Genomic DNA, 22,295 nt, shown 5'->3' with positions numbered 1-22,295 from the left:
TTAATTGCTAGCAACAAGGGGAATTATTCCTTAAAGCTGAGGATTTTATTCATGACCTGAATGCTTTCATCAAACCAAGATTGTCCCGTGGAGACCATGCATGATGGTGTCTTTTTGACACTAGCAGTTTGTTTTTGTGAAGTAGAGTAGTAACATTTTTCAGATTAGCAGTGTTCACCAGAAAGCTTCTGCAACAAGGTTGTGGGTCAAATGCAGCCCAACTTCTATACAACAGATGGAAGGAAAATGTAAATTTTATGGTTTATATTGAATAAAGAGCTTATTACTTTTTCAGATATATATTCTTCAGTTTAACGTCTCATGGAAAAAAGTAGCTATCTAAGAGTGTGACATGAAAGAGTAGATGTTTGATGAATATTTTTAATGGGCTTTTTTTTTTTTGGTAGAGGGTGTGGAACGAGGTGGGATTTCTTGTAGTTGTTTGCTTAGCATGTTACTGATAGAGCAAAAGATGCTATGCATATAGTCCAGATCATAAAACATATTCTTTGAATTATACACTGTTTTCATTTTTTTCATATTTCGTGAATTTCAGGGCTATATGCAAAGTAAATAGGGAATACAAGCTTATATGTGGAAAGTAGAGCTTAGTGAAATTCATCTAAGTTTTAAAACTTAAATAGCTTTTTAAGAAGGCAAATCTTGAGGAGACATGATTGCATTTTGGCCAGTTTGAGGAGAGAAATAGATTTATATAAAGGTGTAATAACGTACTAGAATAATGAATGGCATAATTACAAGTGCAAATATTTCTGAGTTCTGTGTAGTTCATTTGTACAGAAGAGGATGCCATTTAATAACAGAGTATGTTTAAACACAAAGTAATTGCAGGTCAGTTTTGTGTTCATTTCATACTCAAGCCTGTAGAGATAATAGAGAAGGGATCTAAATCAGAGAACTCCATCCCCTCTATTGCTGTCATTATTAGTCATATCTGTCACTGCAAGTGCTCCTTGAATTAAATTTATACCTTGATGAGGAGAAAAACACCAACATTTTAGCTTTCCTTTCAGTTCCATGAATGCTGTGATGTTGCTTGTGTAGTACGTATTTTTACTTGCGAAATTCACAGAGAAGGTGATGTTGAAGTGCTAGCTGTGCTTGAACAAACATTCTCTTTTGTTGATGTATAACCATATACACTTCATATAAATATATACAATATGAAAATATCTAAAATATCTATCAATATGAAAAATAATGAAATTTAATTTAATAAGTATTTTTTCCCCAAATAGAAAAATATATTGTGCATTTATTACCACTCTCCTTAAAATAAATAAATAAATAAAAGCTCTAAGAGTTATAGGAAGACTGGAAGATTTAATCTGAAGAAGGGAAGGAGTAGAGGGAAGAGGTCTTCAGAGAAGAGTGTTGCCAGATAGCCAAAGACGAATAATTGGGATTCTGGAGTCTGTGTGATGAAAGGATTTGAGAATGAGTAAATGACAACTTTTTTTTTTTTTTTTTCCCGGGGGGTGTGAATATTTTGTTTTTCATCATATTGTGCTGTCTAGCATATGGACTGTTTTTCAGTTGGTATTTTGGGTGCATTTTTCAGTTCCATGCTGTGGTGTGTGGCTAGGGACCATGGCACTCCATATGGTGGCTTTCATACTTCCCTGCAGGTGTAAAAGAAAGGATATAAGAGAACACTGTTCGAGATAAAGGTTAGAGCAATTCTAGGTTTGAAATGTCTGTTCAGAGCAAGAACAAGACATTTCAAACTGCTTAGTGGAAAGACTTTAACATATTGTAAATGTTTTACTGACATTTCTTAAGAAAATCCGTTTTATATTTTTATCTCTGTTAAGTAACAATCTGCTGCCTCTTTGAAATAAACTGACAACTTATCGATATCAGACGTATTAAACCTAATGTAACTTAGACACAAAGAGGGAAAACTAAGGGGTGGGAAAACAGCACCTGTTACAGACAATGCTTTTTTTTACCTGAGCGGAATGGAAGGAACTGTAAGTGGCACTAGGAGTGCAAAGATGTTCTCCTTGATACCTGTGGCAGTCCTTCTCGTAATCACGATGTCATGTGGTCATGATTTACCCAATGGCCCACATCAAAACTGAGCTACAACTATTTGGGATTAATCATTTTAAACCGGGCTCTGCTACACTTGCATGTTAATCCTGGTGAGAAAAGAATCTTGGTGTGTGTTAGAGAGATGTCTTTTTTAACTGTAGCATCACGTTTTTGAAATTAAGATCTTTAGGTAAGATATTTCCTGTTCTCTCTGTTTTGCCTGTGGGGAGACACTAGATTTTCACATATGGAAGCTTTCAAATTGGTGCTGCTTAGCATACATACTCCATGGGTTTGTGGTTTATCCCACTAGTCTCTAAGCAAAGCCTTTCTGGCGCAGGGCAGTACCACAGAAGGGATTAATACAAAAAGGCTTTAAATACAGTCTATAATCAGAAGAGCTTTTTATTTGTTTCATGTTTGTGCCCTCTAGGTACTTTGGCAGCACATACATAGTTCTGCAGCTAAAGAGCCTGACATACTGAAAATAGATATCAGAGATTGCATTCCAGCCTGTTTTAATAGTAATGGCTAGGAATATAATAATCTATCTGAGAACATTTAATACATACATGATTTAATGTCTCCTCTTCTTAGATTAATACTATGTACAAAAGATGCAGTCTTCGTTCTTCCATGACTTCCTAAGTGGCAACAGTTCACTCTAATTGAAAGCAGTGTTATGTGTTTTAATTTCATCCTCGCTTTCACCTTGTGTTTGGCACTTCTTAAATACTTCTCATCTGCCTTGCTGCTTGCTCAGACCAGAAGAATGCCTATGTCAGAGAGCATTGCTTACTTGCCTTAATGCAGGTGAATTCCCTGAAATGCAAAGCTGCATTTTCCTTCTGACTAACTTAACGTGTGCTTTCATAATCCTTATATTAACATATCCTTAGTTGGATGGAGAATGTTCTTAACTGTAAGAGGCAGAAATAAAGACTGATTTAAATAGTGTTAGAGGGTTTTTTAAAATCTTCACTGAATTCCACGACTAAATTATCAGGATTTTGAAAAGTAAATGGATAAGATGTACAGAAGGATAAAACTTCTGTGTGTTATTGATAAAAAAAATCACTAGTCATTAAAGTAAGTTAGCAATGAAAACATAAAATTGAATTGTTTTTTGATCATACATGTGCATAAGTACATAATCTAGTCTAATGTGCCTTTCATCATGTTTTAAGGATGCACGTAGGAAAAAAAAAATGACTGGGGAACTCTCAGAGCTTTTGAGCTGGTCAGATTCAAATCACTACAAATCCAAACATCTGGTCTACTGTGACTAAGAATCAATTAGATCGTTCTGTTTCATTTTATACTCTGTTATTTTACTTTTCAGTAAGAGAGTTAAGCTAGCATATGCCCTTTCCATTAATATAGCTTCCTGCCTGTATCTGGTTTATAATTGTTGTGGTAATGGCAAGTAAAGCTGAGTATAGTAGGCAGAGGAGGAGGGAAAAAAAAAAGAAAAAAGAAATAATGGCAAAATAATTACACTTGTTTTGCTTATTTTAAACAGAATAAAATTCAGCCTTTGTCCTGGGGAAACTGATATACAGAAAGAACAGCCGTAAGAAAATTTTACTATTGCTGATAAATCTTTATTTGTAGCTGTAATGCAATCCAAGAACACAGTCTAAGCTCTGAGAGACTTAGTAGTAAACTCAACTGTATTGATGATTAGAAAAATTATAAATTAACATTCCTGCATTAAGTGAATGTTGCAAAGAATTTGTGTTCTTAAATAAAATAAAGTTCTGACAAATGTTCTTGCTTTTTTTCCCCAATAGGTACCTATTATGCCATTTATTTGGTGAAGGCTGCTCAGCAGTGGTGACCTCTCCCAATCAACTACTCCACAAATTATTATCTCTGGACTCCCAGCTGACACCCTGCCGGAGGCGAGAGCTGCAGAGACAACTGGAATTGTGCCCGTTCTCATCAAGGTTCTTTCTTACACGGGAGGAAAAAAAAGATGAAGTTGGGCAAAGTGGAGTTCTGCCATTTGTTGCAGATAATAGCTCTTTTCCTGTGTCTTTCTGGGATGAATCAAGCTGAACCCTCGAGGTCCAGGTCAAAGCCCTACTTTCAGTCTGGGAGGACGAGAACCAAACGCAGCTGGGTGTGGAATCAATTCTTTGTGCTGGAAGAATACATGGGCTCAGACCCACTCTATGTAGGAAAGGTAGGGGATTTAAGCAAACTTTGGAAGGTACAGATGCCTGCTTTTCAATGCAATAATAAGGTGCAAGCTGAAAATTGCAACTCAGTCAGTGTGGTTGAAATGCACTGGGATGAGACAAAGTTATATAATTTGGGGAAAAGCAAAGACAAAAACCTTTTAGCATTTCTGAGCAGCAATGCATTATGTTTCTGACTCCTCATAATTTTCTAAGAGCTTTATATGTCACCTATGCTTGTTTAAAGGAGTACAGCGCTGATAATATTTTACCATCATTGATACAATGACAGTATTTTATCACTAATATTAGTTATATTTTGTTGTGTGGGAGTAGAGAAATGTAAAAATTTTCTTTCATACAGACTAAAAGCTAGTCACAGAAAACAGCTGCTCTCTGTTTTGTTATTTGAGCAAAGACCAGCAGTATTGTGGTTGAGAGAGAAAGATTTGGGCATCTGGGGGTGTGACAGTGGAAAGGAGGGCACATCTGCAGCTCTGCTTGTCTGGCAGAATGGCACCTCAGGGGCCTGCTGCCCTCCATGGACAGTACAGCCCTGTGGCTTTGCTCACCCTCTGATGGGCACCAGACCAGCACAGAACAAGCCCTTGCATTAGGGCATCCCAAATGGCTTGTTGTCAGCATCTGTAGCTGCACGTGGAGCACACTGAGCACAGCTGTGAACACAAGCCTTAGCTCATTCACTGTGCTGTGTTGGTGAGCACTGTGCTTCCTTCATCAATTATGGAGCAAAAAAAAAGAAACAAAAACCCTCCCCTCTTGCCTTTCTATGAAAGGTTTTTGTGTAATCATCTTAGTAAAAGAAAAACTAATTTCTCTACGTAATATCTAAATCAGTAAATAGAGTTTCTCACTAAAATAGAGCAAAAGCATAGAAAACACAGGAGAGACAGTTTTTGGCAAAATGACATGCTTACAGAAAAAAGAGTTGAAGTAATCTGAATTCAACTGCTTCAAATGTATGAGTGCTGGGAATTTCAGAATACTTGTTTTGTCCTACTGAGACAAAAACCTTGATGTTTGTGTTAATGAAGTTAGGCATTTAGAATTTAATCATGCCATCTGAATAATCAAGTTGAATGGGGATCTGATCTGCTGTCATGATTAAAGCTATGATTGTGTTTAGGTGCTTTTGTGAACTAGGGCTACTACTTTGTGGTACTGTGACCTTAAGAAATAAGTGCTAGAATCAAAAATCATCTCCCCTTGCAATGCTAATGAATATTTCTGTTAATTTGGAGAGTAAGTAGCAGTTTTCATTTTGATGCCATGCAGCTACTACTTGGCTTTGTAAGTTTTGTCTTTCAGGCAAAACCATTCTCAGGTTGGAGCTTCTCTTGTGCTTCTGGAAAATGATACGCTTTGGCATTCCTGCCTGGTGGTAGAAAAGCATATGTGCCTTACAAATTCGAATTTCTCTCCTGGAAAGGAAATGTCTCTTAAGTATTTGAAAGAAGTCTGGTATTACAGCAATTCTTACATTCTTCTTATTATTGTATTTTGACCAAATGTACAGTGGTAGTGCTAGAGTACACAATATTTTCATGTATGAGGTTATTTTTAGTTCCTCAGTCTGCTCTTTCCTGTCCTTTACAGGAGTCTTAACATTCATGAGCAGATACCTTCTGAAAAACAAGCAGCTTTTTTTTTTTCTTGGTAACAGTTTGTACCAAGCTTTTTTTTTTTTTTTGTATCAGCAGTATGAATTGTTGGCTCAAGAACTCACATTTGTACCAGCAGTTCAGTTTATAGGAAAAGCAGACATAAATCAGCACTTGAAAAAGGAAACCCGTCTTCCTGAAAACAGAGCCCTTGCTGAGCATCTTATGAGATAAGACATGCCCAGTTCCTAACCTTCACACTGGAGAGGCTTTTTACTATGTGATTCCTGAGGTGCAGTCATGACCGATGCTGCATTCCCATGCAGGGTAGCAAAGAGGTGAAGAAGTGATTTTCTTTCTGTGTTAACATATAATGTGTAGCACCACTCTGAAGTGAGCAGCAGTCACTTTCCCCTCCTAAAAATATTGCTGTCCTTGTTTCAAACCTTTCAGGTTAGAGACTGACAAGACTGAGATTTGGATAGGAAAGGTTTTCTTTCCTTTCCCCTTTGGTGAGGAAGGTGAAGAGCTGCCATAATACTTCTCTGATCAAACAGTGGAGACAGCAGCCAGACTGCCTTGTATTCTGTAGAGTGCTCTGCTTCTAGTGAGGTCAGTCCTGCACTCCCTGAACAGAAGTTCAGGATGCTTTACGGGATGGCAATATGACTGCACACCCAGGAAGGAGGAACTTTCCTCCAGTTTTTAAAAGGTCTGTGAGAGAGAAATGCTTCAGAAACATGCAAATGGAGCCGCGCTATAGGATATTTTCCTCCTTGCCACTATCCTATTTTAAAAAGCCCTGGGCAGTTCTGTTTAGAAGCCAGTATTGGAAAATGTTAGTGTTACATGGCAAATTACTCAAAAGTCATGAAGTACCAATGTTAATTCCATGTTTGGCATTAGTTCTGTCCTCCTGGGTACATACATTTTGACACTTTAATCTTTAATATGTGGGTAAAAATCCTATTCCCCTTAAATTATAATAGGATTTCTATTCACTTCAGATATTCACCTCTTGCTTAAAATATTTTCCAACCTAAATTTTTATTAATGTTTTCATACTAAGACTTCTTATCTACACCTATTGCAGGGAATATGTTCTTGCACCATTAAAACCTATTTATTTTGAGTGGTGGAGGCTTAGTTTCTGTTTTGTAATAGTATTCATTTTCTTGAGGGAGCAAGGGCTTGTGTCTTCAGTTTCTCTGGAGAAACCTCTGGAAGAGGACCTGTAGGAATGAGAGATGATGGAGGTTTGTTGTTGCTGTTTGTTTTTGTTTTCTCTTTTTTTTCCAAGTTGGTATTTTCTATCCATAGTATAAATTTTAATCATTCTAGGTTGAAACTTGAGTAAATATGAGTGTCTTTTGGGAGATTCTTAACATATAACCAGATTGCAGACTGATTCATACACAATTTCTCTCGATCTGTCAGCAGAGCATATGTTATATTCACTGAAAGGGCTGAAGCATTTAACTGTTCAGCTCATTTACCTGTTTAGATAGGCCCTTCTATCTCTCAGATGAGCCAAGTAGGAGGTGAGGCAGTTAACTACAATACTAATCTAGCTGGAAGCATAAGCGTCTTCTGTTTTCCAAAAACTGTTTACTATTTCTCTTTAATGTATCTTGTAAAATGTCTTATTTTGTATTTTCCATATAAAAGACGTTGATGGAATCTATTTAGACAATCAAAATAATAGTTGAGAATAGTTTTAAATGACTAAATATTTACATATTTAAAACTGGGGAGTGTATGCTACAGTATTGATTTTTTTTTTTTAATCTGTATGTAGCCATGTAATTAAACTATATATAGATACACATAGGCAAAAAGAGACACAGCTGAAGTATAACTTTATGAGTCTGTTAATATCCTTTCTAGCTGTTTTGCCATATTTTTTTTACTCAACCAAGCAAACATCCAAAGAGTGTGTTTTTGTGCTTTTTTTTTTTTTTTTTTGATCCCTTTTAGTTTCATCAGTGTTCGGCTGCTAGAGTGCTAGCTTCCTGGAAAGCACTGAAATGGCACAAAGACTTAGTAATACTTTTAGTCTTTTAGGAACAATCAGACAAGAAACAACAAACAAATTAATAGAAGCCCACAAATAAACTTAGTGTTCACAGCCTTGTTTCACTTTGTGAACTTTACTTCACTTACTCAGTGTGAAATTTGGCAGATAATGTCACTTTTTTTCTTTTGAGTGCAGACCAACTCTCTTTTTTTCAATGACTCTAGATTTAGGGATAGATAAAGATGGGAGAAGTTGCAAGTGAATTGGTCTCTAAGCTCAACTTTCAGGCTGAGGGAGTTGGGGCAGTTCAGCCCTGAGACGAGGAGATTCTCAGGTGAACTGATATGGGCCTTTCTGTATCTAAAGGGGAGCTGTAAGAAGGGGATAGGCTTCTTCTTGGGGTCTGTTGTGGTATGACAAGAGGAAATAGTTCTAAACTAAAAGAGGGGAGATTTAGACCCTTCCTAGGTCTAAGGAAGAAGGTTTTTAGGAGAAGTGATGAGACACTGGAGCAGGTTGCCCAGAGAGAGGTGGTGCATGCCCCATCTCTGCATACATCTAAGGTCAGGCTAGACAGGGCTCTGAACAACTTGACCTACCTATAATTGTCTCTATTCATTGCAGGGAAGATGGACTAGGTGATCTCTAACGCTCCCTTCTAACTGTTTTATTATTATTATTGTTATTATTCCCCTTGAAATCTCAAAGATATGAAGGGATGAAGAGAGAACAAGGAAATATTGTTGACTGAGAACAAAGACAAAAATGTGATATCCAGCTTTCAGAGGCTCAGTGGTAATTCTTAAAAACAACGCTTGGAAATTCTGTGGTGCCTTGCATGTAATTGTTTTCTGTAGTATGTTGCAAAAGAAAACGTAAATCCTAGCCTATGTTTCATAGATGGGAAGATCTAAAAAGGAAAGAGGAGTGGGGAAAAAAAAAGAGAGGTTAAATAAATGAGTAAAGACCATATAGCTTGTTAGAGCTCACATTCATTGCCTTTCAACTATAATTTATCTGTCTCTGTTTCTCTTCTAAGTGTTCTAAGGTTTGTTGTATTTAATTTTTAATCTTAGATCAAAGTTCAAAAATGCTATCATTTGCATTATTATTTACAGGAGCAATACAGAATGAGTGAAACATTAAAAAAAAAAATGTAGTAAACTTGATATATCCCTGATTTCCTGAGACATTTTCAAGCAGAATTTTCATACCAGACTGAGACAGAGAAGGGAAAGGGCACAATAACCAAAAGTGTATTTTATCATTTGGTGTATATCATGGAATGTCTATTCTAGCCTCAGAAGTTTGGAGATACGATGGCTACTGTTTTTTATTTGTTGTGGGTTTTTTTTTTGTTTGTTTTATTTAAGGTGTCAGAATATGTTAGTAATGTGACACTTATTCACATATGATATTTTTCACTTGCATGTCCCTATATCAAGCCATACAGACACAGTGAGAAATAAAGCTCTTTTTCTCAATTTTAGCTTGCCATTTTCAAATATCTGGTAACTTTTGTGTTATGTTGGATAATATGCATTTTTGCTAAGATACTTCAAAGCACTGAGTACTGTGGAAGCACTGACCTCAGTCAAACTCAGAGTGATATGTTGAATATCAGCCACTGAAACAGAAGGAATTTCATCTATGAATGAAATAGGTGAAGGCCTTCTCATTAGAAGTAATCTCTAGAAACCCACTGGTACTGCTTTACTGTCTCTTTTGGAAATGGAGGGTAGGGAGGAATTACGAAGGCTAAATGTAGACAGAAGGGCGTAGACTACCGCATTTCTATACAAGGGAGCAGGAGGTTGGTTGAATGAAATTCCCTGTGGAACTCTTTTCCTCTTGTTAACTGTGGAGGCAATCCACAGAGACCTGAGATCTTGCTCAGCCTCGGGATTTCAACCCTCCAAATAGTAAAATAAATGTTTACACCTTCTCTGAAAAACTGCGAGTGAGCACCAGGCTGAGAATAGCTACAGCTCTGCATGGAACTAGTTTGTATTTTTGACCAAGTAATTCTGGGGGGAAAAAAAAGTCCCTCATCTCTTTTTTTTTCTGTGCGCTACATGGAAAACAAAGCATAATAACTCAGAGAAACTTCCTTCATCTTTGTTATATATAAATATTTTTTCCTTTTCTGTTTTTTATCTTTACTTTTAGAAAAATCTTTGAAGCACTGTTTTGTATATTCTCAAAAGTCCATTCTTAAAACTGAAAAAGCAAATCTAATGTGTTTCTGATATTTATCCATCTCAGGGACTCTTTGTTATTCTGTGCTGTGAAAATTGATAATAGTTGACCTTTTAAGTAAAATGGGACTTGCCACTTCTGTCAATATTATTCCACCACAAGTGCTACAAATGAACAAACAAAATACTCAAGTACTGCTTGCTTACTGTATTGAATAGGTCTTGGCTAAGGGGTGCCCCATTCGCACAGAAGTGGTATGAATTTACCAGCTCAGCTTGTAAAATAAAGTCACAAGTGGCACAGATTTTTCTTCATTGGAGAGTCACTGTGGTCTCTGTGTTACCCCATGCTCTATTTTATTTGGATTACCCCGAATAACAGAGTTCACTGACAATCTGAGTGTTTCTATTTAGCATGCAGGGCTAAAGTGTCTCTGGGGAGAGCAGTGAGATTAAGGCACACAGGAAGAATTATCCGAAGGGATAACCCCAAATCTACTGCTTTTTTTCCTGATTTATTTCATTAGTCTGCACAGCTATAGTATAATTTCCTCTTTCCCTCGTTATAAGAAGTCATTGTCTTGCTCACATAGTTGAATGGATACAGAAATGGTTTTTATGCAGAGGATTTAAAGTGATGACAATTTCACATGCTTAAGCACTAAAAGACAATTTATATGTAATTTCATTATTAGAAGTGATAATAGAGTTGAGAGTCTTATGGTTGGATACTGAACTAGGACATGAAGCTTTCTGATCTTTTACTGTAACATAGAACATTGATCCTTAGCATGTGGCATTACAAAAGAAGGTTAGTGAAGGTGATGACAACATCTGTAAATTAAGTGTCTCTCATTGCAGTTTTTATTCAGTGGCAGAGCTATGCTACTTGTATAAACTTGTAATACTAGTTCTGTATTTCAGTAGACTAAGAGGCTCTACTGGCAGTGCTCTACTCTGAATTTTTGGGGGCATTATTTAAAACTAAGTTTTACAGGTTCCTCTGATGAAAAGCAAGAGTAAAAGGTAATTTTATAGCAATATGTAGATGGAAGACTCCCGTTTGCTTGACTGGTTACCACAAAATGCCTTATTTTCATGAGAACTTGAGGAGATCTAGAGTTTTGGTATCAGTCAAGCTCATGCCGCTTCAGCTGATTTTTTTTTTTTTTTTTTTTTTTTTTTTAGGTCATATTCTAACATTTCTTTTTACCATGTGTCAAGCTTGCTTTTATTCGTACCGTCTGCACTATTGGTTGTCCTGTTCTTCTTCAGTCTTCTAGTCTCATAGCATGTTGGAAAAACATGTCTGTAAAACAGGGGCTACCATGAATTGTCAATATTTGCATTATTCTAGTGCTAATAAAATCCAGTCATGAATCAAATCCCCACTGTACTAGGCAGGAGTCTTGTAAGATGAGAGACAGTAGCAGATGAAGGCAACAATAGAGTCCAGTGAAATATGGAGATATCAGTCAACATCCAGCTTGAGAACAATAGCTCACTCTTGTCCATTGCCATGAAGACAGAATATTGCTGTTCTGTACAGGAGTATCATGTTCAGTGTTTAAACAATGTGAACAGATAATGACTGTTTTCTAGCCTTTGTGTTCCATGTTTTATGGGTGACAACTCGATGGAAATTTGTAAGTTCAGGTCCATCTGATACTTACATTTGTACAAGGGTACTAGTCAAAAAAACCTTCTTTCAGACCAGTGAAAATAAAGGAAATCTTTCCAATGCTTTTAAAAGATAAAAGTGTATATAAAATTTACATCTTGTTATCTGCTATTGCTCTGTATTTTCTGTGCTTTTTTTATTCTCATACCATGTATTTAGTATTCTTCATGTCACAGTATAAAAGTTAATCCAGATCTACTGCTGTCTTGTCACAATTCTTTCTTTCTTCTTTCCTCCACACCATTTTATTTTATTTTATTTTTTCACACTGCACTTCTCAACTTCTTTTTTTTTTTTTTTTTTTTTTTAGTAATCACTTAAAACAGTACCCATGTATGTATGCCAGTTTATTGGTGCTTGTTTTTACTGGTCAGGGAACATATCTGATATCTCAATACTTAGAGATCTTGAAATCTTGGGAATGATAACCCAGCATGTTGGCTCTTAAATATACTGGTGATTGAGTGCAGGAAAATTTCTTCACTGTAAAACAGATCTTTGTCTAAACAGTATGCACTTCCCTGGAAGGAGTGTCTGAACTAAGGGTTAAGGCTGGAACAGTGGAGAGAACTAAGTGAATACAATAGGCTGGGCACTGCAGTCACAGTAGCTATAGCTACCTTATACTAACAGCAAATTCTCTGTTACTTTTTGCTCTGGAAGAAACACCTATTGTAAAGTCAATTAGAGATAAGTTACTCTCAGAAAAGTCAGTGAAATTTATGCTGCTAAGAGAACTCTAATTCTGTTCCAACTGTTTAAGTGGTCAATAGTATGATTACCAGTGCACACTGTGAGTAGAAGTTTGGGGAGGTCCTAAAGCTTATTGCCTTGTAACTTTAAGGCTATAAGAAAGAATATTATTTTTTATTTTATTTTATTTAGCTAACTTTATTCTAGGACATTTATAGTAGAATTCTGTCAGTCCAAGAGTAAAACTACATTTCTCTTTTTAGCATTTTTAATATTGAATTAAACAGATTTTACTTTCAGAGCTTTCAAATAGGCTGATATGTATTAAATGTGGAACAGCATAACAGCTGTTTTTAATTCAGTATTTTAATTTAAAAAAATGGTAGTTCAAGAGAAAAGGAGCATTCTTCTGCTCTCTTAGTACAAGAAGTCACGTTTGAGCTCAGGAAAATCAGTGGCCTTTATTCCCCAAGATAATACCAATGCAATCTTTCCTGTATATATGGTGTTCTGTTGTTGTTTTTGTTTTGAAAGAAAAAAAAAACATGCAGATAAATTAACAACAATGTCTTTTGCAGAGTTTTCCATTTTGAGCAAAAATATACTGCATAAATATGCTGTTGCTATGCTATATTCTGAGAGTTGGTATGATATGATAGCAGCAAGCACATATTTCACTGTAACCTGGGACTATGATAAATGTAAAAGAAAAAAAAAAAACTGATGAATGCATATTATTTATGAAAGCTTACTTGTTTTCCAGTGCTGAAATTATAGAAACTAGCCATTGCTCTTGCATCCTAGCTAGAAGACTGAGATTCAAATTTAAATATTTCCATGGTATTAACTCTTATTTCATTAGTCGCTATATTCTGTATGTTTAACTTTATAATTTAAAGGGTACAGAAAATATCTATTTTGTTTATTAATGTTTTTTATTTGCTTAAAAAAATAATACAGGTTTTATTAGTATGTTTCTCCTATTCGTTACTAGGATAAATTCATTTGGATAAACTAAAAAAGACAGTGAAGTATCTGCATTAACATTTTGCTTGAATCAACAGTACAATTCTGCAGTGAATCTCCCTGCTGTTTCTGTTTACTATACTTCAGTCTGTTCTGTGGAGTGGGATTTGAGTGGATAAAGCTAGACTCCAGTTAGTCAAAATTAAATCAGAATTTTGAGATTCATAAATATACCCATTGAACTCCTAACAGGACCAGACTATTCTCTTTGCTAGTCCAAAGAAAAAACCCAGAACACATAACATGGACATTAGTTCCTCAGCACCAACCATTTCACTCCCCATTTTATTGTACTACTTGCTGACACAGACCTAGCTAATGAAGGAGCTCTACTGATGACAAAAGAGAAACGCATCATGAGATGTTGATAATGAAAATCAGTGTAAACATGCTTATAAAATTGTATATTTAGGATTCATTCTTGTAAATGCTTATGACTCAGCTTAAAGATAACTATCATGAGTAGTGCCTTCCGTATTCAAGTACAGTACAGTGTTTGCTGGTTTTGCAGGTCTGTGCTGTTGCAAAAGGAATTTTGCTCTTTACATTGGCTTAAAACACATTGTACAGTAGTAACTCTATGTAAATCTTAAACAATATAGCAAAGAATAAACATTATTTTATCTTCCAGATAAATAGGAAGGCCAAGACAAATACAGCTCTTTTGCACTTAATAGTTCATGTGAAGCTATTCATGTACCAGAAAATACAAAATATGCCTTACTGTCTCAGGCTATTTTTCAGGATGTTTTTCTGGGATATGGTAGTTCAAAACCGTTGGGAAGAAGGCAATTTTTTGTTTGTTTGTTTGTTTTTAATGTATATGGTCTGTTAAGTTCTCTATTTCATTGAGTAATTAAAGATTTAACCCAGAATGTTGAGAAGACCAATTTTATCAACCTTAGAAAACCATCTGAGATTATCAGTTTTTGAATTCAATCATATGACTATTTTAAATTCTGTTTTCAGTTGATAATTTATTCCATTTATTAAAAGAGGAATACTGAGGATTGATCAACAAGATTTTACAACATATTCCACACTTTGACGATAAAAAGAATAGTGCTTTCCTTTGTATAGTCACATAGTGTTCTTTGAACACTGAAAGCTCACTTTGTGAAGTTTCACAGGGATAAATAGGATTTATGTTGCAAAAAGCTAAGAATAGTCAATCATAATGTTCTACCTATATCACAAGAGACCCTTTGGTCTTTTCTGAGTAGAAAGAAATACACACAATGCCATTTTCCAGGTAACATAAGATTTTTCTGCATGAATGCCATGAAGTGTTACCATATTCGTACTATTCCATTTACTCTTTCTATTTCAGTCAATCATGAGAAACTTCATTGAGGACCTGAGAGACATACAATTTTCTTGCTGTGGAGTGCATGTGAGAAGAACTAAGCCCACGAAATTGTTTTCCATCTGAAATATTTCCAAAATATAAAAAATCTGGCACTTGGATACACATGTAAGGAAGATAAGCTACTTGCATGTTTCATACTGAGGTATCAAATTGTAAACCTCCTGACTTGGCAATCAAGAAATTCACTACTTTATTTTTTCCTGCAAAGGAAGATAGGTACTATATTAGGAAAGATTTATTTTGTTATACCTTAACAATGAAAATTTTCCAAATACAGTTGTGAAAAACAGATGGCAGTTTCTAATTTTTCTGTAGTTATGGTATAATAGCAATACTAGAAATAAGCGGAATGTTTAACTTCTTTCTTACACAATTTGCACATACGTATGTGTAGAATAAGCATTTGGGGAAAAGCTTGGCATATTTTATGCTTTTTTTGTTTGTTTGTTGTTAGCTTTTTTAGCTTCTTGCATACTGTTTATATTGAATCTTTAAAACAATTCATCTTCTTTGATGTTCATAATCTTCATATATATGTAGGCTTTTGTCCTCCCCACGCATCTCTTTCCTATAACCACTCTGACTGTTGCTTGGAAAAGCAATACATGTTTCACTTTCTTAGAAGTTTTCCTTATTGGAAAGCTTTTCAGTCTTTTGTTAATCTTTGTCTCTTCTGTTATTCCTGATGATAAAAAGCACAGGTACAAAAGTACTTTACTATACTTTCAGCTAAATAGGAAATAAGCAGATTGAAACTATTATTTGCTGTCTCATTGTATAATTCAAATTGCACTGTTCATATTTGTTTCTTTCTTTGGAAGCTCATGTCCACTTCTACACTGTGGATCTTAAAGACTTAATGCTTTTCTCTTTTAGTCTCTCAGCTGAACTGTGTGTGGCTCTTAAAAAAATTGAAAAGCAAAGGAATTATTAAAACTTAAAAAGCTATTTAAGTTCTCTCTTTGACTAACAACTTGAATTGAGCCTGGTCATAGGAGGCTTTATGAAGGAAACCAACAGGAATGATATTAGTGGTGGACTGTATATGTAAATACATGTATACGTGTGTATGTATAAGAAACACTTGAGACGATTTGCACCGAAGAATAACTCTTAATTGTACTGACACATTTATTCAGTTCAGATTTATAGATTTATCTTAAGACTGGGAGAAATGATAAAGGTTCCGATAAAACTAAAACTGGTTTGAAAAATCTGTTCCCAAAGAGAAGGTGCAAAAAAACCAGGAACCAAGGTGAAGGAATATGGTACGTTTTTTTCTGAATCCAGAAACTGACATAAACTTGAAGAAGATACCAGAGCACTTGTTAAAAAATTAGTTTAAATTAAGATATAAAAGTCATACACATAGGTCTTTATTCTCTTTGTTCTTTACTAACTATGCTATATACCTGAATACATGGCATACATTGTTTTAAGTCACATTAATCCACCACACAGTGATTCTGGAAATAATGCTTTGTGAGTAGTAATGCTAGGTGACTTAGTTATTGTTTAATATAGATGGGAAATGAGGGGAGCTAGCTAAAGATCCAGTCATACTCCAACTGTGGAGAAGACTAGGACTGCCAAGTAGCAGATACAGTTGAAATGGACATAAAGGTAAGTAAAGCTCATTTGTAATGGAAAAGAGGATGTTGTATGACAAGGTAATCTGTGATACTTAACAGCTGCAAAGACAAATATTGTCAAGATGAAAATATATATATATGGAAAAGTGATTTTATGTCCCATCCTTTGAAGAGGGAAGAAAAAGATAGAAAAAGAAAGATGTAAATATTTCTCATGAAACACTTATCAGATCTCAGAATTTGACCTGAAGAAGCCTAAAACATGAGAAACACATAGACAAACAAAATAGGGCAAGACAAAAAAATCCATCTTTTCCAGGCTGTTTTTTGCAAATTTTACTTCTAGAAACACAAAATGAAATCAATGATTGTTTTTCATATGGGGTGGGGAAGGTTGAGGGCCCAGTTGCTATGTTTTGCTTTTAAAATATCTGGTAGCAGGCAGCAAGAGTGTGAGGTGTCCATCCTGATGACAGATCCTCCTCAGACCTTTAAAGATTTTAGACTCTGTGTCTACAGACTACACTAAAAAGATATTTATCTGTGAATTCATAATAATCATATCTTCTGTATATTGAGTACAGCAGCCTACTTTCTAATTCTGGGTATTTTGTGCATGTTTTATTACAATTCTTAAACTGCAAAGAACAATTTGGAATATGGTTGCGGACTGTAGGAGGGAGAGCTAACAGGTTGTGGATCAGATTCAATTCTCCAGAAAATTACTTCTCAAGGTAGTTAGCATGATACAGGGGAAACATGCTGCAGCTTAACAATCAAGGTCAGAAGTGTTACATTGATTGTAGTGAAGAAATGTGTCAGCAATAATACAGATTTCCTTGGAGTCCAACTTTCTTGCATTTGTAAATAACCTTTGCTGAAAACAGAACTCAAACAGAACTGATGCAAGCTCAGATGTGCCATCATAGAGAGTAGTGGGATGAAACCAGACTTTGTTTTTATTTTTTTTTTCCCCATTATTAGTTTGATCTGCTGGACTTAAAAGTATAAGCAAAGATGAATGATAAATTTGAATCTTAATCTGTTCTTGAAATTAAACTACACTTTTAGTTTCATCAGTAACAGCAGAAATTTTGGTATTAATATAGTTTTTCTTAAACTCTAAATCATTGAGAAGCTCTTTAATAATATTTTGTAGAGGACAGCCTTATTTTCTGAGTGATGATTTGAAAGGCAAAGTAAGAGTTGTTCTGTTCTTCATACTTCTGATGCCATATGTCCCATTACTCAAAAGACAAACAAAAAACTTTCCTGATGTTTTTCTTTAGTCATGGAATCACAGAGTCATAGAATGGCTTGGGTTGGAAGGGACCTCAAAGATCATCAAGCTCCAACTCCTCTGCCGCATGAAGGGCTACTAACCTCCATATCTAATACTAGACCAGGATGCCCAGAGCTCAATTCAACCTGGACTTGAACACCTCCGGGTTCAGATCATCTACAACCTCTCTGGGCAGCCTGTTCCAGCAGCTCACTATTCTCTTGATAAAGAACTTACTTTCCCCTGATATCCACCATAAGTCTTCCCTCCTACAACTTAAAACCATTTCCCCTTGTCCTGCCATTATCTACCCTTGGGATGAGTTGACTCCCCTCCTTTTTGCAGGCTCCCTTTAGGTACAATGTTTAACGTTGAACTCAAAGAAAACACTCAATCTTTCTGAAGTTTATTTTTAACCTCAGTGGAAGACTTAAATTTCTTTCTGGTGGGACTACCAGGAGCTGCAGCAGTATGCCGCATGGAAAATGCAGTTTAAGAACAAGAATCTCCACACCTTGGGTGTGCTCATGAAGTGCCATACAACAGTGTAATATGTGTCTGCTTACAGAGTAGCAGAAAATTTGTTCTTAAAAGCGACAACAGAATTATACTTTGTCAGTAGATGAACTCCATGTGTGAGTTACACTTGCCTCTTCTGGAGACAATTTTGTTCCACTTATTACTGCTATCAGTCCTGTTCAGCTAAGCTAGATGACAGTCAGCAAACTGCATTCTATTACTTCTTGAGTATCATCTATGGACTTGTTTGTTGTGTTTTGCTGAGTTACAGCTGCACAACCTGTCTGTAAGCTATGAGACTGTGCATTTTCACAATAAGACCAAGAATTGAAAGATAACAGGGGTTTTACTTATATGACAAGAGGCATCATTCATCTCATGGAATGAGAGTTTGTATTTACAAAACTAAACCAAGTCTTCACTGCAGGCAGCTTACATGTATCTTGTCCAGAGTGTATGTGAAATGTAAATTGCAGAAAGGAATTGTTGGTTTTGTAGTATCACTCTGTAGAAAATAGCATGTTAGTAGAAAGCCTTTCTACTCTCTTGATGCTCTGTTTATTTATTTTTTCAATAGTAAGATCAGTTTACTTTATTTATTCCATTTGTTCTTTGCCACTTAACTTTAATTCTCTAGATTTGATATTGCTCAACTATTTTCCTTCATCTTGCACTACCAATTTTTAGTGTGTATATATAGACAGAACAGCGTACTTAGTCAACTGGCATGCTTTCTCTTTGAGAATACTGGAGCAGCTGATAGTGCATTCTGGTTCCTACTATACAAGTGGTGTTTTTATCTTTTGCGTAATCCACCTTCTATAAAGGTAGCTACAAAGAAGATTGAAAGATACTCCATATCCAGTGCTGTCAGTGACTACCAGTGTTTGATCACTTATTTAGACAGCTTGCACTGGAGTTTTTCATGTGTTCACTGAAAACAAATAAAGCAATCTTTTCATGTCCTCTCAGTTTACTGATAACATATGAGTGGAGATGAATAGAGAAAACAAAACAGGAAGAAGCAATACAAAGAATATATGCAGAAAAATTAAAAGCCAATCAGACAACTAGCCAACCACTAACATCCAGAAGGGCAGGGGAACTGTAGAACCATTAGGAGGACATTAGGGCTCACCAGTTAGCAATGTGAGGAATAGAGTAAGGCTGCATAAACACGTTTGAAAATGTATATAAATTAGAGAAAGGAGTGGAATACAAATTCAAGATGTGAACTGCAAGTGAAATTATTAAGCTGAACTTTGTATTTACTATAGAATGCTTCATTTTAATTATATTTGAAGCTTATACATCCTTAATCTTCATTAGTTTGACAGATCTCCTTGTGACTGTTTGTGGAAGCTTTTATTTATTTGGATTATTTTCAAAAGCTAGATCTCAGTCATTCATAAGTAATATAACTTTTACTAAATTACTTTTGTGTTTAGACTGCAACTTGCAGATTGTTGAAGAAAAAAAGCAAAGGAGAAGCACTATAAATATTTATTTTTCATTTGCAAAGATGCTTTTTGAAAATTATTGAATTGAAAATATATATATTTTTTATTTCTGAAGGTATGACATTTTGTCAAAATGTCAGTACATATTAATGTACAAGGCTCACAATTTTATGAGTAGAGTTATAATTAATTTGTCTTTCTTTAACAATGTAGAAACAGATACTCAGTGAATTGAAATTGCTCTTTCTTTGCAGTCAACTGAGCTGTTCTGATTTACAGCAATGAAAGCACCTTGCAGAACTTCCCAAAGGGGGAACATTTTGCATAGTTTGTTAAATTAAGGTTCTACTGTTTGTTTGTTTTTGTTTTCTTTGGGTGGACCATGCAGAAAGTGTAAGTCAAAAGTTGGAAACACTTTGAGTATGAAGTTCTGCATGCTACAGTTGTTGACAGAAGGCCAATCAATGAGACAGTAATCCTATAAAAATACATAAAGATCAGATTTCTTATAGAATTAGAATTATTTTAATATGGATGTATGCAAGGGGACAGCAAAGGCAGTGGAAACTTTCCATCTGCTTTGTATACAAAATGATTAGATTGTGATCACTTAGTCTGAAAAGATAGAAGTGAGGCACTATTCTGCCAGGATGAGACATGCAAATTGGATCAGTTAAGCTTTGAAAGTGCTCAGAGGATCTGGTGGAGAAATTTACATGCTGTGTCAAGTGAAACTTAGCAAAGATCAGTCTTGGATGCTGGAGGCATTTATTATAGTGATTTTAAACTCTAATATCCAAGAATAATTCATTGTTTTCAGATATATTTATAGAAAGAAAATAATTAGATAGCATAATAAAGAACTCCTTTAGGAGGTACTTGGTGGTACAGGAAAATTAGTAACAATCGTCTTAGTTCAAACTTCTGATGCAGATGAGAATAAATTCAGATGACTGATGTTGTTTGCAGTTAATAGAATAAATGATGCTAACAGTTCATGCACCTTCATGTTGACCACAGTTCTTCAGATGCAGGGAGTGTTCTTATAAGGAACTCATTGTCTGTTCCATTTCTGTTAAACTACACTACACTTAGAAGGGAATCAAAGTGCAAATGGTCATTAGATAAAAATGGTCTAATTTCATCAGTGACCAGGTGAGAATTTGAATTACGTACGCAATGCAAAATCTTACAGAGTGCTAAAAGATTAGATAATTAGAGGAGTCTTTATGTAAATCAAAAGTTCTTAATATATTGGAAGTACTGGAACCTTCAGAAAAGGGTTTTTGAAGAAAGACTTTGAATATTTTCTGTAGAATACAGATGGTTTTCAAAATTAAAAACAGTTCTGCACAGCTTGAATTTTAGTGTAGAGATAGCAAGTGCATATGACCAACATAAAATAATACCTGCTTCATGCACATCATTTATTCATCAATAGCACATAAATTGACTGTGTTGCCAGCACTTAATGGAAGTGACTAAGATATATAGAAAGAATCTTTTATGGTGAGAATACAAACAACAGACAAATAAATCCTGGGTTGGCATTAACATTGAACAAGACAAAATTCATATCCATGCATTTTTTTGAAATTCAGTTTTAATCCATAAATAACTTGTCATCGTTTTAAATGTCAAAGTATGATTTAAGGGGGAGGAAAAAAAAAAGTAATGACTGCATAGGAATTTGTTTAGATTGTCTTTATTAAACACCCCTTACCAAAATAGAAAAGACATCAGGAGATCACTGCCCTTAACATACAGCTGTTAAAATCCCTCTAAGCTGGAAGGTTTTATATACAATTAACCTAGCATTGTTCATGTAAAGGCAGTTCATTATGGTTTTGAAATACTAATGCATTATCCTTTCCCTCAAGTGTTTTCAGAAAAACAGCATAAAACACAGGCATTAAAAACATTTATTTCCCAGCCTTAATCCTGTGGAGTGAAAATCCCTATCAAAATATGAATTACTATCTTGAGATCAGCCCTCCTAGACCTGAAAATTTTAATGGTTTAAAAAAAAAAAAAAAAAAAAACCCTTAAGAAGAAACCAAAACTTTTAAAGTGTTTATTCACAAGGGATCATTTTAAATTATCTGAACAATTTACAACAGATTTTCCAAGGTCTGTATTTACTGTGCATACCCTACTCCAGCATGTTCTGAATACTGAACAGCTACAGTGTGAATTTATATAATGAAATCACTTAAGCTTTCAGTGTTGCTTCTTACAATTAGTTGATGTAATACACATTGCTGTTTATTAAAGTACCCTTTCTTTGCTCAGGGATTAAGGCTCTGGTTCAGCAAGACGCTTAGGCATATGCTCAGTACCAACTTCCATGAACAGTAAGCAAGCCCTGAAATGCATGAGCATAACATCAATGAGGATGCTTTCTTAACCTAGAAAATTATAAAATGCAGATTTAATTTGATCTAACAAGGTTATTATTCTTTATTCTTTGGAGTAAAATTTGAAAAAATAGCTGTTAATTAACTAGCCAGTATATATAAATGGATGGATGGATATTTATATTACAAATCTTTGGGGTAAAAACGAATAAGATAAGCCACCTTAAATTAGGTATAT

General features: G+C 35.2%; 1 protein-coding gene across 2 annotated transcripts in view; it reads left to right on the top strand.

Moving 5' to 3' along the window:
* The window catches only part of CDH7 (cadherin 7), an 86,300-nt gene that overhangs the window by 5,098 nt on the left and 58,907 nt on the right, over positions 1-22,295 (top strand). For both annotated transcript variants that reach the window (NM_204187.3, XM_040674141.2), the window contains exon 2: positions 3,852-4,246. In NM_204187.3, coding sequence (NP_989518.3) covers positions 4,037-4,246 — 210 coding nt within the window. In that variant the 5' untranslated portion in view covers positions 3,852-4,036. The remainder of the gene's footprint in view (positions 1-3,851; positions 4,247-22,295) is intronic.

This window comes from Gallus gallus, chromosome 2 (genome assembly GCF_016699485.2).
Source record: "Gallus gallus isolate bGalGal1 chromosome 2, bGalGal1.mat.broiler.GRCg7b, whole genome shotgun sequence".
Taxonomy (NCBI): domain Eukaryota; kingdom Metazoa; phylum Chordata; class Aves; order Galliformes; family Phasianidae; genus Gallus; species Gallus gallus.
The sequence above is the reverse complement of the archived record's forward strand: the minus strand, read 5'-3'. Positions and strand labels throughout refer to the sequence as shown.